Source organism: Thalassophryne amazonica, chromosome 17 (assembly GCF_902500255.1).
Source record: "Thalassophryne amazonica chromosome 17, fThaAma1.1, whole genome shotgun sequence".
NCBI classification, from domain to species: Eukaryota; Metazoa; Chordata; class Actinopteri; order Batrachoidiformes; family Batrachoididae; genus Thalassophryne; species Thalassophryne amazonica.
In genome coordinates, this window is record NC_047119.1 from 2,668,865 (window position 1) to 2,695,785 (window position 26,921).

Below are 26,921 nucleotides of genomic sequence, written 5' to 3' on the forward strand. Positions count from 1 at the left end.
CCCATATCATCAATGACTGTGGAAATTTACATGTTCTCTTCAGGCAGTCATCTTTATAAATCTCATTGGAACGGCACCAAACAAAAGTTCCAGCATCATCACCTTGCCCAATGCAGATTCGAGATTCATCACTGAATATGACTTTCATCCAGTCATCCACAGTCCACAATTGCTTTTCCTTAGCCCATTGTAACCTTGTTTTTTTCTGTTTAGGTGTTATTGATGGCTTTCATTTAGCTTTTCTGTATGTAAATCCCATTTCCTTTAGGCGGTTTCTTACAGTTCGGTCAAAGACGTTGACTCCAGTTTCCTCCCATTCGTTCCTCATTTGTTTTGTTGTGCATTTTCGATTTTTGAGACATATTGGTTTACGTTTTCTGTCTTGACGCTTTGATGTCTTCCTTGGTCTACCAGTATGTTTGCCTTTAACAATCTTCCCATGTTGTTTGTATTTGGTCCAGAGTTTAGACACAGCTGACTGTGAACAACCAACATCTTTTGCAACATTGCGTGATGATTTACCCTCTTTTAAGAGTTTGATAATCCTCTCCTTTGTTTCAATTGACATCTCTCGTGTTGGAGCCATGATTCATGTCAGTCCACTTGGTGCAACAGCTCTCCAAGGTGTGATCACTCCTTTTTAGATGCAGACTAACGAGCAGATCTGATACGATGCAGGTGTTAGTTTTGGGGATGAAAATTTACAGGGTGATTCCATAATTTTTTCCTCGGAATTGAGTGATTCCATTTTTTTTTTCTCTCTGCTTGGTCTAAAAAAGTAACCGTTACTGACTGTCACAATTTTTTTTTCCTGATTTCTTATAGTGTTTCTTATAGCCAGAAAGTTGCCATTTGAAATGACTTTAGTTTTGTGTCATGTCTGTGATCTGCTTTTTTACTACAAAATTAAACAACTGAATGAACATCCTCAGAGGCCGGTGATTCCATCATTTTTGCCAGGGGTTGCATTCTTCGGGTCTTCCAGCCTTTTTTCAAGTCTGTCCTCTTTTAATTTGAAATTCATTTCCGGGACTGCCAGTTCTTTATTTTATTCATATATAAAAATAATAATCACCATTAATACATCCACCAAACAAACCCAGACACAATTCATGATTTTTGACCACAGCTACGTTGAGGTAGCGTGCCGTTGCAAAGCCAATAATCAGACCAGCACCAATCAAAGGCCAAGGCCTGAAACTCTTCTTGGTATCAGTCAGCTGGTTCTGAAACTTCTTTTCTTGGGCAGCTAATTCATTTTTAAATCTTTTGTCCTGGTCATCCATTGCTTGTTTAAACATGTCCTCTTGTAGTCTCATCTTTTCTTCTTGGTCTGCCAGTTTTGTCATGAATGTATTCTTCAGGTCTTCCAGCCTTTTTTCAAGTCTGTCCTCTTTTAATTTGAAATTCATTTCCTGGATTGCCAGTTCTTTTTTGAACTTGGTCTGCAGGTCTTCTAGCATCTTCAGGTATTGGCCCTCCTTGGATTGGAAATGTTCATCTCGGGCTGCAAGTTCTCTTTGGAATGATTTCTCCAGGTTTTCCATCTTTTTCTCATAAATTTGCACCTTAACTTGTAAATTGTGTTCCCTGGTCAACGCGTCTTTGTATTTGATGCTGAGGTCTTCCAGCTCTTTTCGATAGCTGTCCTCCCTGGACTGGAACTCCTTTTCCAGAGTTTCCAGTTCTTTTTTAAATGTTTTTTCCAGGTTTTCCAGTTCTTTGTGGTAACTTTGCTCCTTGGATCGAAAGTTTTGTTCCTGTGCTGCCAGTTTGTTAAATTTGTGTTCCAGGTCTTTAAACTTTCTTTCATAGCTGTCCTCCTTAGACTGGAGACTCTCTGTCAGGGCTGCCAGGTCTTTGCATCTCTTGTCCAGGTCCTCCAGGTCCTTTTGGTAGGTTTCCTGCTGAGATTTAATTTTTTCTTCCAGTTTTGAGAGTTCTTTTTTAAATTTGTTTACCAGGTGTTCCAGCTCTAACTGATGTAAGTCCTCCTTATGCCGATATTTCTCTTTCCAGGTTGCCAGTTCCTTTGTAAATAGTTTGTTCAGGTCTTCCAGCTGTTTTTGGTGATTGTCCTCCTTAAATTGGAAACTCTGTTTCTGGGCTGTCAGTTCTTTTTGATGCTTTTTGTCCTGGTTTTGCAGCTCTTCCATAAGATATTGTTTCATATCTCCCACCTCTTTCTGGTGTTGGTCTCTCTGAATCAAAAGCCTCTCCTCCTGGGCTGCCAGAGTTTTTGTGTGACGGTCCTCCTGGTCTTTCAGATGTTTGTGGAAGTTGAACTTCATGGTTTCCATCTGTTCTTTAAAACATGTGACCAACTCCTTCAGGTCCTTCTGAGCAGATTGTCGCTGCTCCGTTGTCAGCTGGAGCAGAGGAGCCACGGCTGACTCTCGCTCTTGGGAGCTTTTCTTGCTGAACATTTTCTCTTCCTCCTTCAACAGATCTTTGACTTGACTAAATTTCTTCTGAATCTGCTGCTTTTTGTCCTGATAAACAGCTCCATCGTTGTGCTGTAATATAAAGTACACAAAATTATTAGTAAAATGTTAATGTTCACATTTAGCTACCAGTTTTTCAAAATGATATCTGGCTTTGCTTGTGTAATTATTAATGTTTTATAAATATAAGACTGAAGACTGATATAAAACAGCGCAGGAAAAAACTGTTAAAATCTTACTGCCTCCATGTTTTCCTGCATCATTCACACACATAAAATACAGGACAGGAAAACACACGGCAAAGAATCAAGTGTTGAAGAATCTTACTGCCTTCATGTTTTCCTGCATCATTCTGAGTGAATTTTCTCAGAGTTCTCAGAGTGTGATTGATGATTGCTGCTCCCTGCTGTCCTAAAAATAACACTGTGACCTCTACACATGCTTGTTTGTAGGCTTTGTGATGATTGAGCTTTACGACAACAAAGAGTGCTTTGAGCTCTGATGGGACTTTATGACATCACAGGTCAGCCTCTTTACAGTGATGTCATAAAGTGACCATACTCTTGTTTAAAAGCTTTTATAATGTGAGCAGCTGTATTTGGCCAGGGTAGACTCCGCCTCTCACCTGCAGGGGTGGGCTCCAGCCGCCCCCCCCCCCCCCCCTCCCTGTCACCCCTTATTGGAATAAGAAAGTTCAGAAAAATGGATGAATGGCTGTATTTAATTAATGATTAAGGTTTTATCAAGGGAGCAGCACAAACGTTTGCCAGTTTGTTCAACATAAACACTTTTTAGAACATATTTCCAGGACTGTAAAGTTGTTTTTTTTTTTTTTTTTTTTTTTTTTTTTAGGATCAGGTGGGCTGTGATTCAAGCTGACTCGGATTTCAACTAAACATGGCTCAGAGATGGAACATACCAAGAAATTAACTTTTGGTTTTTGGTCTTTTGACCAAAAACCAAACGGTGACCTTGCCAGCGGTCATCAAAGTTCGAGGAAAAAATGCACAAAAACTGATATTTCATTAAATTCCCAGCTTTCAAGTGGTGTAACATTCAGCGCCATCACGTCCCCAAGCTAGTTTAACTATCAGATGACTTATGGAGGCAAGCTCTTTCATCTTACATACACATTAGGTTGGGGGACCAATGGCGCTATATATAGGGGGCGCTCAAAGTCTGGTCATTTTGTGAAATTGGCTGTATTTAAAGGCCCATAACCCTCTGCGCCATCAAGACCCCAACCAGATTTCAATGTTATCAACAAATATAGTCCCTACTCTTATCAAATGCAACTGAAAAAACATTGGGGTCTTGATGGCGCTGGTCACCAGGGGGCACCAAAGTACTCGACATGCCTAATTTCGAGGAAGTTTAGCGCCACCTGGTGGCCCGCACCATCAGCCTTTTTTAACAGATTTTGCAGGAGTCGATAAACTAACATCTCTGCTTTATATAACAGTTTGCAGAATTTTTGGGGACTCTTATACTGGTTTGATGCCCCTTTTTAATCAGGTCAATGAACACATGCTCACTAACCCAACTGCATGAATTACCACATGAATGCATGTATGATCTGATGATATTTTCTTTTGATTCTCCTTCCCTTATGTACAGTCAATCTAATACATATGTATTGGTATCAGTTGCTATGGCAACAAGCATGTGAATATGTCCTGTTCAATAGAACATAAGAATTTTCCTGAAGTTATTTTTCCCGTACCTAAATCCTCAAGTCTGCCAAGGGAAAGGGCAATTTGAGACACATCCAAGTGTCATGTATGAACTCTTGTACTGCAGATGATGCAGATCCAGAAACAAATGTCTGACCAATGACCTGATTTTAAAAGGGTATCAAATCAATATAAGAGGAGTCCCCAAAATTCTGCCAACTGTTATATAAAGTAGAGATGTTGGTTTATTCACTCCTGCAAATTTCGTTAAAAAAGGCTGATGGCGTGAGCCACCAGGTGGCGCTAAATGTCCTCAAAAATGGGTCAAGTTGTACTGTGGCGCCCCAATGTCTTTTTCAGTTGCATTTGATAGAGTATATTTGTGTGTGTGTGTATATATATATATATATATATAGTATAGTATAGTATATTTGTTGATAACATTGAAATCTGGTTGGGGTCATGTGCAACACAGAACAAGAGAAAAAGAGCATTTTTTTTCTGCTGTGAGCTCTGCAGCTGCACAAAAATGTGAAATGTTAACATTCACGCTTATCACCTTATTTCAAAATTACATTAGACTTTTTGTAATTTATAGTTTTTAGGGGGTGAAGAAAATTTAGACACATAAAATACAGGACAGGAAAAAATATGACAAAGAACCAAGTGTTGAAAAATCTTACTGTCTTCATGTTTTCCTGCATCATTCTGACTGACTGTTCTCAGATTTGTCACGGGGTGGTGGTAAATTGCTGCTCACTGATGTTGGAAGAATAACACTTTGGCCTCTCCACATGGTGCATGTTGACTTTCGCTTGATCGAGCCTCATGACATCAAAATGTTGCTCTGATCTCTGATGGGACTTTGTGAAGTTCCCTAATCGGTTTGTCGTGATAATCGACATATCAACTGATCGTGATCTATAAAGATGAACATGATCATATTTGCTGCACTCGATAGATGGCCCTTGACATCTGCAGGTTGGGTTCGGGTTAGAGTTCGCCGCGGACACAGTGCACATCTTTGGCCGAGTTTGCGTCAGGCCGACTTCTCCTGTATGTGGAGAATCCACTGCTACCCCTCAGAATTTTGTAAATCTTTGGTGATTACGATTAATTGGTAAAACTCAGAACTCTCATTGACATGAAGAAAAGAACAGAAACATGTCCGGAAAGCCCTCACAGTATGTGGGTACCCACGAAGGTACCTGGATAAAAGTCTCAAAGAACAAAGAGCCCAGACAGACAGGAGACGGAGCCAAGAAGAGGAGTGTCTCTCCCTTACTTAGCAGAAGTAGGGGAAAAAACTACAGAGGATCTTCAGACAGCACAAAATCCCAGTTTACTTTAAACCTATTAACACCTTGAGACAGAAGTTAGTTCACCCTAAGGACAGGATCCCTAGTTACAAACAGAGCAATGTAGTGTACGAGGTCTATTAGATAATAAACCGACCCTTTTATTTTTTTTTCTTAACTATATGGATTTGAATGACGTGTGATTACACCAATCATGCTTGAACCCTCGTGTGCATGCGTGAGTTTTTTCACGCGTCGGTGACGTCATTTCCCTGTGGGCAGGCCTTGAGTGAGATGTGGTCCCGCCCTCTCAGCTGAATACCTTTGTTTCACACGCTGCTCGAGATGGCGCGTTGCTTTATCAAAATTTTTTCTGGACCTGTGAGGAATATCCGAGTGGACACTATTCGAGAAATTAAGCTGGTTTTCGGTGAAAAGTTTAACGGCTGATGAGAGATTATGGGGTGTTTCTGTCACTGGAAGGACTTCCCACGAAGCGGGACGTCGCGCAGCGCTTCCAGGCGCCGTCGTCGGCCTGTTTCGACCTGAAAACATCCTAATTTAAGGCTTAATTCACCCAGGACGTCGTGAGAGAACAGAAGATTCAGAAGAGGCCGGCATGAGGACTTTATGCGGACATTCCACTGTTTAAGGACATTTTGTAATGAAAGACGTGCGCGCAAATTCGCAGAGTCGTTTCTGTGACGACTTGGCAAATCTGTGTGCGCCGCGACAGGAAAAACACCTCCGTGTTGAAAACTATTTGTAAAATTCAGGCGGCTTTTGATGGCTTTCAACAAGTGAGTAACTGAGAAATTGTTTAACAGCTTGGGCATGTTCCAACTTGCCCGTTAAGGTTTCCAACGGAGGTGTTTTCCCTGTCGCGACCCCCCGCGGTCGGGTCCGGCCCGACATGCGACTCTGCCTGCACGTTCTTTCATTACAAAATGTCTGTTAACAATGGAATGTCCGAATAAACTCCTCATGCTGACTTCTTCTGAAAGTTCTCTGTTCTCTGACACTTCCTGGGTCAACAGAGCCTGAAATGTGGAAGTTCTCAACTTGAAACGGCAAGACGCTGCCGCCTCGAAGCACAGATCGCCGTCAGGCGCCGTGGGCCGTCCTTACGGCGACACTACCAGACCAAAATCTCTCATCAGCCGAATATTTACCAAAAACCAGCTGAATTTATCAAATGGTGTCCACTCAGTTGTGCCTTACAGTTTTGAAAAAAATTTAATCAAACAAAGCAGCAGTCTCTGAGCCATTCCTAAACAATGAAAAAATTGACGAGAGGGTGGGCCACTCCTCACTCAAAGACTGCCCACAGGCGAATGACGTAACCGACAGGCGTGAAAAAACTCTCGCATGCCCACGAGGGTTCAAGCATGTCTGATGTAATCACACGTGATTCAAATCCATATGGTTTTTGAAAAAAATAAGGTCGGATACTTTTCTAATAGACCTCGTATTCTATCACATGTCAGACTTCAGACAACTTTATTGATCCTAAAAAAGGGCAATTATGTTTACACTCCAATTACCTCAGACAAGATACAGCAATTAATCCACAATTATTACTTGTTTACCGTAATAATGGCACACATCAAAATTAAAGACAACACATATACATTTGACATTGTTTATGTGCACTAAACTTGAAGCAGTCCGTCATCCGAATTGAGGTTAAGTGGGTGAAAGCCGCTGCAACTGGAGTCGCGCTGCCGCTAGCTTGGGGAAAATGGGGACCTGCCACAGCTTAAAAACCGCGCAGCTCCCAGAGGGGGAATGGGTAGCGTGAGCAGTGGCTGGGATGGGGTAAAGTGATGGGGGAAGGGAGGAAGGTAGGTAAAGGGAAAAATGGAGCATGCTTCAGTCTTGTCCATGTGTAAGTCTGTCAGTTTATTGTCTTTGTGGGTTGAGATAAGGAGCCGAATAATCTCAAGAGCCTGAAGACATTCCTCTGGAGGAAAACAGTGGGCAATTTGTCCGTGAGGCTAGATAAGCCTGGAATGTTGTGGTTGAGCAGTGAAAAACACTTTTAACAGTTCCACTTGAACAACCAAATCCCAATTATGAATTAAGGATATTCCCATTTATGAATTAAGAATATTCACCGGCATCTGAAATCTTCAGCTTCACCTGCAAGGGACACATCAGCTCCAAGATGTCATCCAGTTTGCGTATGAGTTCCAGAGTCAACGCAGTCTGAGAATGCACTGCCTTGCCAACCTCGTTAATCATGACAGACAAGCGAGGGGCCATGGTTCTTGATACCGGCATCTTGCCAATTTTCCGGTAGATCAGGGCAGCACATAAGCCAAAAAGTACCAGCCCTGCTGCCATGAGACCAAAAATGAATAAATCCTCGATGTCCTCAATGGAGAAAGGCGCCAAGCATGCAACACGCCAAGACCCCCAGGAGTCGAGGACATAGCCCGCAGGATACGTTACATCTGGGCAGGTAGGATCCCCTGGTCCTGACCTTCTTGTAGAAAAAATGGTGTCAATAGCATTCAGAGACCAGCTGATCAATTCCATGGTTAATCCAATAGTAGTCCAATAGATCCAAAATCCAATATAATTTGAGGAATTCACTGTCTGGTGAAGTAGGAACTTGAAGGTTAAAGGCTATAAAAGGCTATACCAGCATCACAGAGAGGGCGCCGGTGGACCTCAGTCTGCAGTTCATCTCGACCTTAAAAACACTAACCACACGTTTGAGGACAAGGACGTTAAAATCTTAGCCAGAGAAATGAAATGGTTTGAGAGGGGAGTGAAGGAAGCCTTGTATGTGAAACAGATGAAACTCAGCCTTAACCGGGGAGGGGGTCTGAGACACGCTTTGTCCCCTGTTTATAATGGGGTACTCAGGTCAAAGCAGTTTTTTTTTTGTTTTTTTTTTTGTTCAATTTATTTCCATTTATATAGCACCAAATCACAACAGAGCTGCCTCAAGGCACTTCACACAAGTAAGGTCTAAACTTACTAACCCCCAGAGCAACAGTGGTAAGAAAAACTCCCTCTGAGGAAGAAACCTCAAGCATACCAGTCTCAAAGGGGTGACCCTCTGCTTGGGCCATGATGCAAACACAAATTGCAGAACAATTCACCAAACAAATATACAGGAAATGCTGTTGGTGCACAAGACAGGAGGGTCTCCAGCACAAATACCACACCCATCTTTGGATGGAGCTGCACCTTAAACAGAGAGGAAAAAAACAGAATCAGGCATCAGAAAGACAAATACAGTATAATTTCTCAGCATTAAACAACAAGAAAAACAGGAAATACTAAGGTGATCGCCGGCCACTAGCCCTAAACTTCACTAAAAGACCCAGAATTTAGGTAAAGTTGAGGCCGTGACACGCTCTGTTTACTAATGAAATGAATTAAAAGAGTAAAAAGCGCAGAACTATACTATGCTAGTATGCTAGCCATACGAAAGGGAAAATAAGTGCGTCTTAAGTCTGGACTTGAAAATCTCTACAGAATCTGACTGTTTTATTGATGCAGGGAGATCATTTCACAGAACAGGGGCACGATAAGAGAAAGCTCTGTGACCCGCAGACTTCTTATTCACCTTAGGGACACAAAGTAGTCCTGCACCCTGAGAACGCATAGCCCAGGCCGGTATGTCATTCACGGCAAGGCATCAGTCCCATCGTTAGGAAGGACAGCTGCCCTGTCATTAGCAGGGTGCTAACTAGAGCACAATAGGTGCTAATTAGAGCAATTGTTAGTCACTAGCCAATAGCAGTCTGCCTCTCGGTAAGAGGGGTCTGGTTAGGTTTAAAACTCCAGGTTTTGCTGGCTTCTGTTATTCTTCTGTACAAGAGTCAAGACAGAGGTCAGACTGCCAGAGCAAGAAATGTAGCTGAGGAAGCTTCTGCAATTAGAAACGAAATGTCCTCGCATCAAGCAACCCAGTCCAGTCGAAGATTCAAGCTTCTCTACTACTGTTTGGGAAGCATGTTTTTCAAGGCACAGGACATAGTTTGAACCTGTGGAATGTGATTTCTAGATAAAGGAGGAGGTAACAACCCTGGTGGTTCCACAGAGACGAGCGTTGACAGTGAATCGGTGAAAGCTGAATCTGACACGGAAGGTGCCATTGAGGGTTCACAGAACAACACAGTGACAGGCACAGCTCCAGATTCTCCTTCCAAGCAGCTACCAGACCGGATCTCTTTCTTCAGCGGGAACCCCTCAGTGGAGATTATTCATGGTATCATGCACCTCTACAAGACCAAGTGCGTCCCATCTGAAATGTAGGTATTTCCTGAGAGTTCATGCTATTTCTGTTGGTCTTGACATGTTTGTATTTTGTCTTGTTTCAGTAAAATGACATCTCTGACTGAAGATGTTAGACGCAGTGCCATGGTGTGCATCCTGACTGTCCCAGCTACCATGACCAGCCATGACCTCATGAAACTTATGGCGCCCTTTAATGATGTCATGGAACATATGAAGATCATACGAGACTCTACCCCCAACCAGTACATGGTCTTAATTAAGTTCAGTACACAGGTCAGTTTTCATGCTTATTTTAATGCTGTTTGTTTATTTATTTGTTTATTTATTTATTTGTGAAAGGTTTTTTATTTTTATCCTGAAATTTTATCACTTTTTACCAAAATTAGAACTTTAACTTTTGACCCCTGTACAAACTGAAACTGACCTTTGTCACCATTCTTGCTGCTTTTACCTCATAACTCCATAACATTCAGTCACAGATAGTCCATACTATACATTTTTGGAATCTTTATGATCAGACAAATAATGTGGTGTAGCATTCAATTTGATTGGAGCATTTTTAAATTTTGACCCCTGTGTAATTCGATTGACCCCTACCTGGCTGCCTATTGAAAATTCAAGTGGCCAGTCAGTTTTTCTAAAAGAGTGATGTCTAAGGTGTATTTGTGCCACATTTTGTGTCACCATTTGAAGGATTGTTTCAGTTATCTGCTGCACTACTTTGATGACTGAATAGGGTAGAAATCAATCAGCTGGAACGAACAAGTCATAAAAACAGTATTTTTAAAAGTGCAAAATAACAGACAGGATGCTAATGTAGCTGCTGACAACATATCCCTGTTTCACAGACAAGTGCAGGAAAACTGTACATTAATCTTGTGGCACTTGCATCGATGGACCTGTAACATTTGTCTGAGGGCAGATGTTCCATTAGTTGGTGGGTGGGATGAATTCATTGCAGAGTGTTTTCTGCAGGCAGCGGGGTGTGTGCATGTCCTCCAGGCCAGGCAGATTTGAGATATATATATATATATATATATATGTTGTTTTTTTACTATTTTGTATGTGCTTTTGTGTGTAGATTTTATGACTCGGGTGCCTTCTTGTCACTACAGAGAGTCATAAGAAAACACGTGCACACACAGTAATTACAAATTCATCTGTAAGCAAAATAGTTCATGGGCATGTCTGTCTGGTCTTATCCATTGCAAACATGAAAAGTCTCAGAGCTGAAACGTGATGCACAAACCTCACCACCACCACACTGACCTCCTGCATATTCTCCTGCACCCTCACATATTTCTCTTCCAACTCCTGACTTCCTCATGATGTACCAGAATCTCTGTACTTTGTAGTATGCTTTCAGTTATTGTTTTTCCCTTCAATTTGTGCTCTATTGGCATGGATGTCAATCAATCAACTTCAACTTTTTTTTTATATAGCGCCAAATCACAACAAACAGTTGCCCCAAGGCGCTTTATATTGTAAGGCAAGGCCATACAATAATTATGAAAAACCCAATGGTCAAAACGACCCCCTGTGAGCAAGCACTTGGCTACAGTGTGAAGGAAAAACTCCCTTTAACAGGAAGAAACCTCCAGCAGAACCAGGCTCAGGGAGGGGCAGTCTTCTGCTGAGACTGGTTGGGGCTGAGGGAAAGAACCAGGAAAAAGACATGCTGTGGAGGGGGGCAGAGATCGATCACTAATGATTAAATGCAGAGTGATGCATACAGAGCAAAAAGAGAAAGAAACAGTGCATCATGGGAACCCCCCCACAGTCTACGTCTAAAGCAGCATAACCAAGGGATGGTCCAGGGTCACCTGATCCAGCCCTAACTATAAGCCTTAGCGAAAAGGAAAGTTTTAAGCCTAATCTTAAAAGTAGAGAGGGTATCTGTCTCCCTGATCTGAATTGGGAGCTGGTTCCACAGGAGAGGAGCCTGAAAGCTGAAGGCTCTGCCTCCCATTCTACTCTGACAAACCCTAGGAACTACAAGTAAGCCTGCAGTCTGAGAGCGAAGCGCTCTATTGGGGTGATATGGTACTATGAGGTCCCTAAGATAAGATGGGACCTGATTATTCAAAACCTTATAAGTAAGAAGAAGAATTTTAAATTCTATTCTAGAATTAACAGGAAGCCAATGAAGAGAGGCCAACACGGGTGAAATATGCTCTCTCCTGCTAGTCCCCGTCAGTACTCTAGCTGCAAAAAGAGGAAATGGCAAACCATAGGGGGGCAGCATAGCAAATCAATTGTTTATTTTGTGATAAAAGCATGGAATTTGGCACATGTATTCTAAATTAATGTTTATTATCAGACATGGAGCCATCCTGGAGCTGACCTCTGATGAGCTACAGGGGTCAAAATTTAAAAATGCTCCAGTCATGTTGAAAACTATGCCACATTGTTTGTCATAACGATTCCAAAGAGGTATAGTTTGGACCATCTATGACTGGTTGTTATGAGGTAAAAATGGCAAAAATGGTGACAAAGGTTTTTTTTTTTTTCCTTACTACGCATGTGGATGCTCCAGACGTAATTTTGTTGTTCTTTTGTGGCAATGACAATAAATGCTTGAAATTGAAAGGTCAGTTTCAGTTTGTACAGGGGTCAAAAGTAAAATTTGCTCCAATTTTGGTAAAAAAGTTATGCAGATTGTTGGTTGAAATAAAAGCATTAATAAATGGAATAGTTTTGACTGTGTTGAATGTTTGGTCTCCAAAGTAAAGGTCAAACAAGGTCGACGTCCATTGGATTCTATGACGTATGACATGTCACCACATAACATGATAACTAAGCATGATAGATGATGCAAACTATTCCTTTTTAAAATGCTATTAATTCAACCAATAATTTGCATAATTTTTTACCAAAATTGGAGCAACTTTAACTTTTGACCCTGTACAAACTGAAACTGTTCTTTGTCACCATTCTTGCTGTTTTTACCTCATGACTCCAGAACATTCAGTCACAGATAGTCCAAACTGTACCTTTTTGGAATCATTATGACCAGACAATAATGTGGTATAGTTTTCAACATGATTGGAACATTTTTAAATTTTGACCCCTGTGTAATTCTTTATTGACCCCTGTAGCTCATCAGAGGTCAGCTCCAGGATGGCTCCTTAATCTGAAAATAAACATTAATTTAGAATATGAGAATATGGCCAGATTCCATGCTTTTATCACAAATGAACAATTTTTGTGGAAATTTTAGCAAAGCTGCACCACTACCAGCCAGTGGAAGCGAGTGAACGGATTATTCCAGACAGAAACTGTGGGACCATAATGAAATTGGTTAATTTAATTAATTAGTTAATTTTCGTCCAAAACATGAACCTAAAAGAGAAAGTGTACTGATAGGTGTTTGTCTTGAATCTCTGGGACAGGATGAGATCGGTGTGCATTTGAGTTTAGACAGAAAATGCCACCAACCTTATAAACACCAATTCCAATGAAGGTGGGACGTTGTGTGAAATGTAAATAAAACTGAATACAATGATTTACAAATCCTCTTCCACCTATATTCAGTTGAATACACCACAAAGACAAGATATTTAATGTTCAAACTGATAAACTTTATTGTTTTTGTGCAAATGCTTGCTCATTTTGAAATGGATGCCTGCAACACGTTTCAAAAAAGCTCAGACGGGCAACAAAAAACTGGGAAAGTTGATGAATGCTCAAAGAACACCTAATTGCAAACAGGTGAGTGTCATGATTGGGTATAAAAGGAGCATCCCCAAAAGTCTCAGCCATTCACAAGCAAAGATGGGGTGAGGATCACCACTTTGTGAACAACTGTGTGACAAAATAGTTTAACAGTTGAACAATGTTTCTCAACGTTCATTTGCAAGGAATTTAGGGATTCAGGAGAACTTTCTACACGTAAGCGGCAAGGCTGAAAACCAACATTGAATGCCCGTGACCTTCAATCCCTCAGGCAGCATTGCATTAAAACTGACATCATTGTGTAAAGGATCTTACTGCGTGGGCTCAGGAACACTTCAGAAAACCATTTCACTTAACACAGTTCATCACTACATCTACAAGTGCAAGTTAAAACTCTACCATGCAAAGTGAAAGCCAAACATCAACAACATCCAGAAACGCCGCCACCTTCTCTGGGCCTGAGCTCATTTGAAATGGACAGACACAAAGTGGAAAAGTGTGCTGTGGTCTGATGAGTCCATATTTCAAATTGTTTTTGGAAATCATGGACGTCGTGTCCTCTGGGCAAAAGAGGAAAAAGACCATCCAGATTGTTACCAGTGCAAAGTTCAAAAGCCAGCATCTGTGATGGTATGGGGGGGTGTTAGTGCCCATGGCATGGACACTTACACATCTGTGATGGCACCATCAATGCTGAAAGGTACATCCAGGGTTTGGAGCAACACATGCTGCCATCCAAGCAACGTCTTTTTCAGGGACATCCCTGCTTATTTTCAGCAAGACAATGCCAGCCACATTCTGCACGTGTTACAACAGCGTGGCTTCATAGTAAAAGTACTAGACTGGCCTGCCTGCAGTCCAGACCTGTCGCCCAGTGAAAATGTGGTGGCGCATTATGAAGCGCAAAATACGACAACGGAGACCCCGGACTGTTGAACAACTGAAGTCGTACATCAAGCAAGAATGGGAAAGAATTCCACCTACAAAGCTTCAACAATTAGTGTCCTCAGTTCCCAAACGCTTATTGAGTTGTTGTTAGAAGGAAAGGTGATGTAACATAGCGGTAAACATACCACTGTCCCAGCTTTTTTTGAAACCTGTTGCAGACATCCATTTCAAAATGAGCAAATATTTGCACAAAAACAATAAGTTTATCAGTTTGAACATTAAATATCTTGTCTTTGTGGTGTATTCAATTGAATATAGGTTGAAGAGGATTTACAAATCATTTTATTCTGTTTATATTTATATTTTACACAACGTCCAAACTTCATTGGAATTGGGGTTGTAAATTGACATGTTATATGAATTATTGCAGAATTTCACAGATGAAACAGCTGGCGAATAATGACACTGTGTACAACAATTTCAAATCTGTACAGAGTGACGTTTAATGAGATGCTGTCATTTGTACAAAAGTGAAACAAACTTAAAAATTGACCAAATATTGAAGGGAAACTGGCTCCAAACATCGTGTGACAGGAAAAAAAAACGAGCAAAACATGCTGCACTGCAAATAAATTGTCAGAATGAACATTGTTATGTGAAGTAGACTTATTTGATTTTGGTATTTGTTTGGCTGTTATGCAGAATTACCTTCATGGGCTTCACTCTGAGTACATCTAAATCTGTTTACAGCCTTTGAAGTTTAAGTTAATTGGTTTAATTTTGTGTGGTGGTGTTAATTCTGGCTCCTGTTGTTGTGCTTTTCTCTGCCTTGGACAGGCAGATGCAGACAGTTTTTACACAGCATGTAACGGTCGCCAGTTCAACTCCATAGAGGAAGCAGTGTGCCAGCTTGTCTACGTGGAGAGGGCAGAGGTCATAAAGTCTGAGGAGGTAAACCTTACCAGTTTTTCTCCAGTCACACACCAGCCCAACATTTGGTAAAGGATTGCCAAAGCGATTCTTTCAGGAACAAAAACACCACTATTTGTAATTTCTCCTAAAGCCTGACAGCGGAACAGAGTGGCCGCACCTGACTTTTGGGCTGACCCTGTATCAGAGTTGCTGCCACACGGTCAAATGTTCCCGCTAGGTTTGTAACACTGCACTAGTACCAACGTGGCCCGCACCCTCAAGATGAAGCCAGCCAGTAAATACCTGTCGATAATGTTTTTTTAAGAAGTCACCCTTTGATGGTCATTCAAAATCAGCTGTGGTGTTGCTTGTGTCCACTTGTTGCCAGCATGAGCCATGGTTGGTGTGTGGCCTCAGACCTAGTCTGGGAACCAGACAAATCTGAAACTTCATATTTGATTTGCTTTTGCAGGTTGGTTGAGGTTTTTTTCATCAGTCACATTCATTTGTTGAATACAGGGCAATAGACCGTTACAGCTTGGCTGTGTTACCTTGCTGGCCACTAAAAGCACATGCCACAGAAGAAACCCAGTGGATGTAGTTTCTCAGTTCAACACTGTAATTTACTGCACCTTGTCTCGCGTCAAGCAACCCAGTCCAGTCGAAGATTCAAGCTTCTCTACTTTACTGCACCATGTTTCAATAATTACATTCAAAAGTCATTTGCAGTTATCTGCAGAAGTACATGTGCGTTCCTCATGACTTTAGCACATAGTATTAAAACCAGTGCTGCAATAAACAAAAATTGCTACTTGGAACTTGGGGATATGTTGAACAAGAATGTTATGAGGCTCTCTAATAATTAATTTTTTTTGTTTGTTGTTTTTGTACAGATCTTATTATGTAAGCCTGAATGGGGATATGGTTATAGTGTTATTATTAAAGGGCCATGTGGTGCCAAGTTGTTAGTGCAATTGTTTCTAGATCAGAAGATTCTTGGGTCTTTTCCACCCCGCTCATTTTCCCTGTAATGTGGAGTTCTGTCAGGAGGACATCTTGGAAAACGTGCCAAATCAACATGCATAAAATTCTTGTTATGAAAGACCATTATTTAAGGAAAAAATCCCAGAAACTTAACTTATTTAAAACAATCTAAGAGGTTGTTGCACTATAGATTTCAGAGTTTATGAAGGTCCTGTGGGTACATACACATTGTACCATACAAAGAGATGTGAAAGTACAACTCATACAGATTCTTTACTGTCATTGTAACAAAGTACAATGAAAGGTACATTTCCTCTCATTGGAAATATCAACCTGAGTAAACCACATGCAGACTTGAAAGGTCTGGAGAAGAAAAGAAAAATAAACATAAAATTTAACCAAGTGAAAAATGTTTGTCAAAAAAAAAAAAAAAAAGACAAACTGAGAATGTAATAGGAAAAAACAGATTACATATATAAAAATGAAAAAAGTGTGTACAAAACTGGATATTTCAGTGGCAGTGGATATTGCACGTAAACAAATATTGCTCTCATTTCAAGTGTGTCATGTGACCTGGCTGTTTGTTCCAGTCAAAGCTCTAAGAGCAGTTGGGTATAAACCATTTTCAGTCTGTTTGTTCTTTATTTAATGGTCCTGAACCATCTGTGTGATGGCAGCAGCTCAAACAGAGAGCGTCCGGGGTGGGACGAGTCCTTTAGGATGGTGTTGGCTCTCCTGACACAGTCAGAGCCATGAAGGTCCCCCAGTGTGGGTAGAGGGCACCCAGTGATCTTCTCTGGAGCTCTTTCCTGTTTGCCCCTGTGCAGCTGGTAAACCACATCCAGAGGCCGTATGTGATGATGCTTTGCATGGCAGAGCTGGAAAAAGACACCAGACATGTCTGGTTGATGTTATTTTCCTGAGGATTCTCAGAAAGTGGAGTCTTTGCTGTGCCTCATTTACCAGGTGTGTGGTGTTCCTGGTTTCTCCTGAAGTCTATAATTAGCTCCTTGGTTTTGGATGTGTTCAGGAGCAGGTTGTTTTCTCTACACCATCAGCTGTTCCACTTCGTCCCAGTCGGCGGCCTCATCTTTTCCAGTGATACAGCCGACCACTGTGGTGTCATCCACTGAAGGTGTTGCTGGTGTGGGCGGGGTGCAGTCAGAGGTGTAGAGGGTATAGAGCAGCGGGCTCAGCACACAGCCTTGAGGGGAACCGGTGCTGAGTGTGAGAGCTGTGGATATGTGGGGGCCAGTCAGAACGCTCTGTGAGCCATCTGACAGAACGTCCTTAATCCAACGACATGTGGAACGAGGTAGACCAAGGCTCAGCAGTTTTCTCGTGAGGCCGTGGGGGAGGATGGTGTTGAATGCTGAACTACAATCTACAAAGAGAAGAGGGGATAGTTATCCTGTTGCTCCAGGTGGGTCAGTGTGGTGTGGAGGGCAGAGGTCACGGCATCCTCTGTTGACTGCTGATTTAAGACCACAGTTTTTATTTGGTAGCCTGGAGTCCTGCCTGCTGAGGATTCGTTCCGCTTGTGCACGTGGTGGTAGCGTGTGTGCACACCGCGGGACAGCGCTGGTGGTGGTGGAAGCGTGCTCTTCTTTTTCTTTTGGCTGCTCCTGTTCGGGATCGCCACAGCAGAAGCGTGCAATGGTACCAAAGGTATGGAACCAAATTGCACTCTAAATGGAACCAAATTGCACTCTAAATGGAACTCTCAATGGGACAAATAATCCATGTCACTTGACATACAAAGCACCAATCAAATGACAAGGATCCACTCAGCCATTATATAATAAATAATGTCATACCAAAGGTCTGAGTATTAAGGTGTAACTGGTGACCCAAGCTTAGCTATAGTTATAGAAGCTAACTTGCAAGTATTTCTAATACTGAATATTGACTTTATGGCGCCAACACAAACAAAGCAGCATTGCTCTTTTATTACCTCCGCCAACAAAGTTGGGCAGCGGTTTTGTTTTCACCCGTTTGTTTGTCTGTTTGTTAACAGCCTGGAACCCACAATATTTCATATATCATTATGATATTTGTACAGAACATTCATATCCTGATAGGTAAGAACTGATTAAATTTTCAATGTCAAAGTCAGGAAAAATCTTGGCAAATTGGAAAAATCCCTATCCTTTAACTCTGAATTCATAACTGTCAAAAAAAAAAAAGATCAAATTTCTTTCATATTTGAGATTGTTATGTAGTTTGATCCGGATCTGATCCAGATTAAAGATTTTGTATCTGTTTAAATTTAACATTGAAAACTCAATTTAATGTTTATTTTACATTATATCTTAAAATGTGTCCCAATCACTCTCATATTTGAAAGTGAGGTGCAGACTGACACTCACTATCACCTGACAAAGTTTGATCCGGATCTGATCCAGATTCTGTTTTTTGTCGTCATTTGAATTTAATATTGAAAAGCCCATTTGGTGTACATTTTTTATTATATCTCAAACAAAAGTGCCTCAGTCACTCGCAGTCTTCTGTTCTGGATTTACCTACACCACCAAAACTGGATGGAGGTTCTAGTTTTACACCTGTTTGTCTTCCAGTTATCAGTCGGAAACCAAGTGTCAAAAAGCAATGACAAACTGTGCACAGCAGAGATAACCAACATTCTGTGAAAATGGTCTGAAGAAGAATTCAGAAACCAAAAAAGCTGGGGAAAAAAACCCTGACAACACCACAAAAAAACCTTTGATTCAAGTGGAGGAAGTAAATACATCCTCTGACTTTTGATCACATCTAATTTATCTTATGAAAAGTCCTTTCTAAGATTTGTGGAATTGGAAACGAGTGTTGGCTGAGGTTTGCTGCAGTGCTCTAGTTAATGCTGATACAGTAGTGTTCAGAATAATAGTAGTGCTATGTGACTAAACAGATTAATCCAGGTTTTGAGTATATTTCTTATTGTTACATGGGAAACAAGGTACCAGTAGATTCAGTAGATTCTCACAAATCCAACAAGATCAAGCATTCATGATATGCACATTCTTAAGGCTATGAAATTGGGCTACTAGTAAAAAAAAAAAGGGGGGTGTTCACAATAATAGTAGCATCTGCTGTTGACGCTACAAACTCAAAACTATTCTGTTCAAACTGCTGTTTTAGCAAACCGGTAGTAGCATGTTGGCTTAGTAGTCTTACAGTTCATATGAGGTTTTTTTCATTACTCAGCATGTTGACACTTTTCATTGCTCTCATAATTGCACCTCTGTCCAGTTGTGTCCAGAGGTGTTTTGGTCTGGTAACGTCGCTTGGAAATAGAAATGAACAGGATCATTCTGAGTGTGCCGGTCCAGTCCAACATCAACAACAACATGTTGAGATTTGCCACATTCCATCACAGAAAAAGAAGAACCAATCTGAATAAATAACATGTAGCTTGTGATAAAATTGTCCATTCATTCATTCATTCATCTTCTACCGCTTAGTCCAATTAAGGGTCGCGGGAGGCTGGAGCCTATCCCAGCAGTCACAGAACGCCAGGCGAGGTACACCCAGGACAGGATGCCAGTCTGTCGCAGGGCCACAAATAGACAGACAGACACACCCACACACACACCTACGGACAGTTTAAAGATTCCAGTCCACCTAACCTGCATGTCTTTGGATGTGGGAGGAAACCGGAGCACCCGGAGGAAACCCACACAAACACGGGGAGAACATGCAAACTCCACACAGAAAGGTCATGGGAAATTAACCCACGACCTTCTCGCTGTGAGGCAACAGTGCTAATCACCAAGCCACTGTGCTGCCCATAAAATTGTCCAAACAAAGTTAAAAAGTTTTCATTGTGGTTGTGATCGGCCACATATATGCTTCATGAATTCTTAGCAATGCAAATCCTGAGTTAGTGCCAACTATTTTTGATAATGTTTTTTTTTTTTTTTTTCCTTTTAATTACTAAATGTGCAGCAGTGCCCAGTTCATGTAAATGCACTAAAAACCTCTGTAGGTGCAGGATGTAGGGATTTTGGTGTAGGCTGTGAATCCCAGGGGCCCCACTTCACATAGGTTGGAGTGTCTTCTTTACAAAAATGTTGCCGTGGCTTAAAGGACGTAGGGAAAATTGGTGAACTGCAAGAATGACTCTTATTTTCAAAAGCACATAAACAGCATTTGTTGAACACTGAATGAAAGTCCTGTTCTCACTTTCACAGATATGCAGTAGGGGTGGGACGATCGAGCCAAGACGTGAGCACTTTAGCGATCTCAGCTACATGAGTGAGTCGAGTGCAGCAATATTATTAATCATCATTAATAGAGTGCAGAAATTCCATTGCTCACTCACAGACTCTGCAGACCTTTGACTGATAATCTGCACTGCTCTGAACAATATTCAGGAAAAAAAACATTTGCATTGTACTTAAATTTTAGCATAAAATTTAGCGGCATCAAAATGTCTGAGCAGGTGAATAGAGAAATGATCTGTTTACAAGCCATTTTGAGATCGTACCAGCAACATTACATAATTAACACCATTTACTGCACTTTCTGTGACTTGGAAAGAAGTCAGATACATGGAAAACAATTTTTTCAACTCTTTCAGAGATTGAAAGAAGTCACTGACTGCTGTTGGGTTCCAAGAAGCCACTTTTCTCTTCTGCACTTTTTCCAAACTCTCACAGAGCTCTGTGACACACACGATCTGGATTATACCAATGCAAAAGCTCACAATGATATTCTCAAGTTTATATATATATCATATAATGTTCAACAGGCGATGTGCCTGGAGGTGCATCTGAGGCCATATCAGCTGTGCGTGAATCAAATGTGGATATTGCTTACAGACCAACAACAAAAGACCAAATTGAATGTGCTCTGTCAATAAATGGTAACAGAAGATAAGATACAGAGTGTGGAATAAAAGATCAGCAGCAGAAATGCAGCTGCACACGCCTTGATGCGTGGAACAGCTTCAACTTGGCATTCACCTGCAGAAAAAAAGGCTTCCCCACCTCCTGCTCCACTCCTGGAGCTGATGAAATACAACCAGTTCAAGGATTATAGTTGATATTAGTGTCAGACATTGTGTCCTCCGTCATGTGACATAACACTCGTCAGTCCATGCCATCTCTGGACTATTTCTTTGTTCATCGTATCTGCATATGTTGCTCGAGTCTGCTGAATAACTCAAGCCAGGAAGACCTGTCCGATTCTGAGCCTAGACTTACCTTGGATGATGACAATACCCCAGAGGTTAATTATCTATGTCAGAAGAAAACTAAGCAAAATAGACACAAGATGTGTGTCAGTTTGAGAGGCTGTTGGTTGAGACACAATCCATGATGTTTTAGTGATATTTTGGTTCTCAGAATGGAAATGTGTCTTTAAGGCTCCTTGGCAACACATCTACTGTAGTAGTCATTGATACCATGTTCTAGGTCATCCACTTTATTGTTGTGCACGAGTTATTTTCCTTTCATTTGTAATCAGAATATTTTTATTATTATTTTCTTGAGCCATTTTTCCGTAGCGTTCCCAGCCAAAAATAAAATATTTAGATCAGATGTGTTGCCTGACATCCTTGGGCTGTTGGTCACGCAGAACTTTGCAGACGGATCTCCAGCTCTATGAAATGATCGTGATTATTTATCTTCTAGAGTACAAGCTGTGGTTCTTTGCCCTCTTCAGGGAGCCAGCCTGCCGGTGATGGAGCTGACTGAGCTGCCAAAGTGCACCGTGTGCCTGGAGAGAATGGATGAGTCTGTTAACGGAGTTCTCACCACTCTTTGCAACCACAGCTTCCACAGCCAGTGTCTCCAACGGTGGGAAGATGCCTCGTGAGTCAATCACCTGTACAAAAACTTGTATTGATAACTTTGTTTGCCTTTAGACATTACAAATTAAAGAGAGCTTGAGGTTTTTCTTTTCTTTTCCCAGAAATTTCTGTCAGCTGAAGCAGAGAGAAGACTACTGTGGTTTTTATATTTTTAGCTTACCTTTTAACAAATTTTTGCATTTTAATTTTGAAACAGAACAAGAAAAAAATGCCTTTTTTGTTTGTGTTTCAGATTTTTTTTGAAGCTGTATTAATTATTTTAGCCATGTGTACAAAGGAATCTCTTGTTGAAAAAGAACCACGTTTTGTCACCTGATTGTTCTCCGCTGGTTATTTCTCCAGCTTTCCTGTCATGTGCTGTTTGTCCACAGTTTGACTTTTATCTGTATTTTTGTGTCACAAAAGACCATTGAGCATATTTGCAACAAAGCAGGTGTTTGTTGACTGCCAGTTCTCATGACGTGCTGAGATGAATATGTGCTTTGTTTTCAGGTGTCCTGTGTGTCGGTACTGTCAAACACCAGAACCCGTTGAAGAGAACAAGTGCTTTGAGTGTGGAGTTCAGGAGGTAACTGATACCATTTCGTCTGCTTTTAAGTCACTGAAATTTTTAATGTAACTTTTTCTCTACGTGCATCTTTTGTTCCCCCGTAGAATCTGTGGATTTGTTTGATCTGTGGCCACATCGGTTGTGGTCGCTACGTTAGCCGACATGCCTACAAGCACTTTGAGGAAACGCAGCACACTTACGCCATGCAGCTCACCAACCACCGCGTCTGGGACTATGCAGGAGGTACAAGACGTGTGTGTGGGTGGTTATGTTTGTCGAGGTGAACACAGACACACTGCTGATGGTGTCTAGTAATGGGTGACTTGCAGATTTAAAATACGATGCCTACTTTTAGAGCTGTTTAAGCTGCAGTATTCTATTCATGTCACTAGAGGGCGAAAACACTCCAAAGGAAACGAATGGGCCGTTTCACACGGCTCCTGTTTTCTTCCTTTGTTACATTACTGTAGATTAAACATATGATTCATTTGAATCATGGCATATGCAACAGATACAGAGTAATATTAGCTTTCATGTTGTTGACACCTGAAAAAAAAAAAAAACAGGCAACAACACTTGAAAAAGTCATGTGCCTGTTGAGCTTCCTAAATGTTCAGCAGCGCTGCCTCACCACTTGCTAGCTTTTGTTTTTGGCTGTTTTTTGTAGACTAGATGGTGCACAGTAAGCGTTTTGGGTTGTGCTGAAAGAAACAGCTACTGGAAATGAGGTTGATGATGACAGCGAGACAGTAAACAATGAGCTAACAGGTTTTTTTTTTTGTTTTTTTTTTAAAGGTTAAATGCCATAAACACACCCAATAAAACATAGTGAAATATTTTCCTTTATCCTTTGAGGAAAGTGGAAAGGCAGTTGGTCCAGATGACATTCCAATGGAGGCATGGAAATGTCTAGGAGAGATGGCAGTAGAGTTTCTAACCAGATTGTTTAATAAAATCTTGGAAAGTGAGAGGATGCCTGAGGAGTGGAGACAAAGTGTGCTGGTTCCTATTTTCAAGAACAAGGGTGATGTGCAGAGCTGCAGTAACTACAGAGGCATAAAGCTGATCAGCCACAGCATGAAGTTATGGGAAAGAGTAGTAGAAGCTAGGCTTAGAAACAGGTGAAGATCTGTGAGCAGCAATATGGTTTCATGCTGAGAAAGCACTACAGATGCAATGTTTGCTCTGAGAATACTGTTGGAAAAGTACAGAGAAGGACAGAAAGAGTTACATTGTGTGTTTGTGGACTTAGAAAAAGCTTATGATAGAGTGCCAAGAGAAGAGTTGTGGCATTGTATGAGGAAGTCTGGAGTGGCAGAGAAGTATGTTAGGGTAGTGCAGGACATGTACAAGAATAGTGTGACAGCTGTGAGATGCGCAGTCGGAATGACAGACTCATTCAAGGTGGAGGTGGGATTACACCAAGGATCAGCTCTGAGTCCTTTCTTGTTTGCAGTGGTGATGGACAGGTTGACAGATGAGATCCAGGAGTCCCCATGGACTATGATGTTGCAGATGACATTGTGATCTGTAGTGAGAGTAGAGAGCAAGTTGAGTCTAGTCTGGAGAGGTGGAGATATGCTTTGAGAGAAGGGGAATGAAAGTCAGTAGAAGCAAGACTGAGTACATGTGTGTGAACGAGAGGGAGCCCAGTGGAATAGTGCAGTTACAAGGAGTAGAAGTGGTGAAAGTAGATGAGTTTAAATATTTGGGGTCAACTGTTCAAAGTAATGGAGAGTGTGGTAGAGAGGTGAAGAAGAGAGTGCAGGCAGGATGGAGTGGGTGGAGAAAGGTGGCAGGGGTGATTTGTGACCGAAGAATATCAGCAAGAGTGAAGGAGAAAGTTTACAAAACAGTAGTGAGACCAGCTATGTTGGACGGTTTAGAGACGGTGGCACTAACAAAGCTGGAGGTGGCAGAACTGAAGATGTTGAGATTCTCTTTGGGAGTGACAAGAATGGACAAGATTAGGAATGAACATATCAGAGGAACAGCTCAGGTGGGACGGTTTGGAGACAAAGTCAGAGAGGCGAGATTGAGATGGTTTGGACATGTGCAGAGGAGGGACGCAGGGTATATAGGGAGAAGGATGCTGAGGATGGAGCCACCAGGCAGGAGGAGAAGAGGGAGGCCAAAGAGGAGGTTTATGGATGTGTTGAAGGAGGACATGCAGGTGGTTGGTGTGACAGATTAAGATACAGAGGTCAGGGTGAGATGGAAACGATTGATCTGCTGTGGTGACCCCTAACGGGAACAGCCGAAAGACAAAGAAGAAGATCCTTTGAGGCAGCAACATTTTCACCCACAAGTGTGGTGCTTAAACAGTTTTTTTTTTAAATTCTGCTTGTGGAATTTATTCTGCTATCCAGGTTATAATGTAGGAGGCCCAAGAGAGTGTTTTGGCTGTGAAGGCTAATAGATGACACTGTCCTTGTTGTTGTAGATAACTACGTGCATCGACTGGTGGCCAGTAAGACTGACGGGAAGATGGTCCAGTAGAATGTGAGGGGACACCTGCCAAGCCGAGAAAAGCGATGCCCTGCAGCTGGAAGTAAGTAGTGTTTTGTTGTTGTTGTGTTTGGTAAAATGTCAATGAAATATTAGTATATTGTCTCTGTCTGCAGTACTCGTACCTATTGACAAGTCAACTGGAGTCCCAAAGGATTTACTGGGAGAATAAGATTGTTCATCTGGAGAAAGAGACAGCTGAGGAGGTATCGACGTCTTTAAACGCAATGTCGAGAAAGACAGCATTTGTTGTTGGCGCTTTAGATAGATAGATACTTCACATTTTCATTACTTCCCATTTCTTGTACAACCCCTGGCAAAAATGATGGAATCACCAGCCTCAGAGGATGTTCATTCAGTTGTTTAATTTTGTAGAAAAAAGCAGATCACAGACATGACACAAAACTAAAGTCATTTCAAATGGCAACTTTCTGGCTTTAAGAAACACTATAAGAAATCAGAAAAAAAAATTGTGGCAGTCAGTAACGGTTACTTTTTTAGACCAAGCAAAGGGAAAGAATATGGAATCACTCAATTCTGAGGAAAAAATGATGGAATCATGAAAAACAAAAGAACGCTCCAACACATCACTAGTATTTTGTTGCACCACCTCTGGCTTTTATAACAGCTTGCAGTCTCTGAGGCATGGACTTAATGAGTGACAAACAGTACTCTTCATCAATCTGGCTCCAACTTTCTCTGATTGCTGTTGCCAGATCAGCTTTGCAGGTTGGAGCCTTGTCATGGACCATTTTCTTCAACTTCCACCAAAGATTTTCAATTGGATTAAGATCCGGACTATTTGCAGGCCATGACATTGACCCTATGTGTCTTTTTGCAAGGAATGGTTTCACAGTTTTTGCTCTATGGCAAGATGCATTATCATCTTGAAAAATGATTTCATCATCCCCAAACATCCTTTCAATTGATGGGATAAGAAAAGTGTCCAAAATATCAACGTAAACTTGTGCATTTATTGGTGATGTAATGACAGCCATCTCCCCAGTGCCTTTACCTGACATGCAGCCCCATATCATCAATGACTGTGGAAATTTACATGTTCTCTTCAGGCAGTCATCTTTAGAAATCTCATTGGAACGGCACCAAACAAAAGTTCCAGCATCATCACCTTGCCCAATGCAGATTCGAGATTCATCACTGAATATGACTTTCATCCAGTCATCCACAGTCCACGATTGCTTTTCCTTAGCCCATTGTAACCTTGTGGTGTTAATGATGGCTTTCGTTTAGCTTTTAGCTTTTCTGTATGTAAATCCCATTTCCTTTAGGCGGTTTCTTACAGTTCGGTCACAGACGTTGACTCCAGTTTCCTCCATTCGTTCTCATTTGTTTTGTTGTGCATTGTCGATTTTTGAGACATATTGCTTTAAGTTTTCTGTCTTGACGCTTTGATGTCTTCCTTGGTCTACCAGTATGTTTGCCTTTAACAACCTTCCCATGTTGTTTGTATTTGGTCCAGAGTTTAGACACAGCTGACTATGAACAACCAACATCTTTTGCAACATTGCTGATGTTTTTTTTTTTTTTTTTTTTTTTTTTTTTTTTTTTTTTTTTTTTTTTTTTTTTTTTTTTTTTTTTTTTTTTTTTTTTTAGAGTTTGATAATCCTCTCCTTTGTTTCAATTGACATCTCTCGTGTTGGAGCCATGATTCATGTCAGTCCACTTGGTGCAACAGCTCTCCAAGGTGTGATCACTCCTTTTTAGATGCAGACTACGAGCAGATCTGATTTGATGCAGGTGTTAGTTTGGGGATGAAAATTTACAGGGTGATTCCATAATTTATTCCTCAGAATTGAGTGATTCCATATTTTTTTCCCTCTGCTTGGTCTAAAAAGTAACCGTTACTGACTGCCACAATTATTTTTCCTGATTTCTTATAGTGTTTCTTAAAGCCAGAAAGTT

General features: G+C 41.2%; 1 protein-coding gene across 1 annotated transcript in view; it reads left to right on the top strand.

Moving 5' to 3' along the window:
- brap (BRCA1 associated protein) overlaps nucleotides 1–26,921 on the top strand; it is a 46,663-nt gene that overhangs the window by 7,493 nt on the left and 12,249 nt on the right. Inside the window, 9 exon segments of the mRNA XM_034192055.1 lie at nucleotides 9,440–9,668; nucleotides 9,756–9,945; nucleotides 15,073–15,186; nucleotides 21,793–21,941; nucleotides 22,433–22,508; nucleotides 22,595–22,733; nucleotides 24,934–24,985; nucleotides 24,987–25,041; nucleotides 25,115–25,204. Of these exon segments, the coding sequence (XP_034047946.1) occupies nucleotides 9,440–9,668; nucleotides 9,756–9,945; nucleotides 15,073–15,186; nucleotides 21,793–21,941; nucleotides 22,433–22,508; nucleotides 22,595–22,733; nucleotides 24,934–24,985; nucleotides 24,987–25,041; nucleotides 25,115–25,204 (1,094 nt within the window).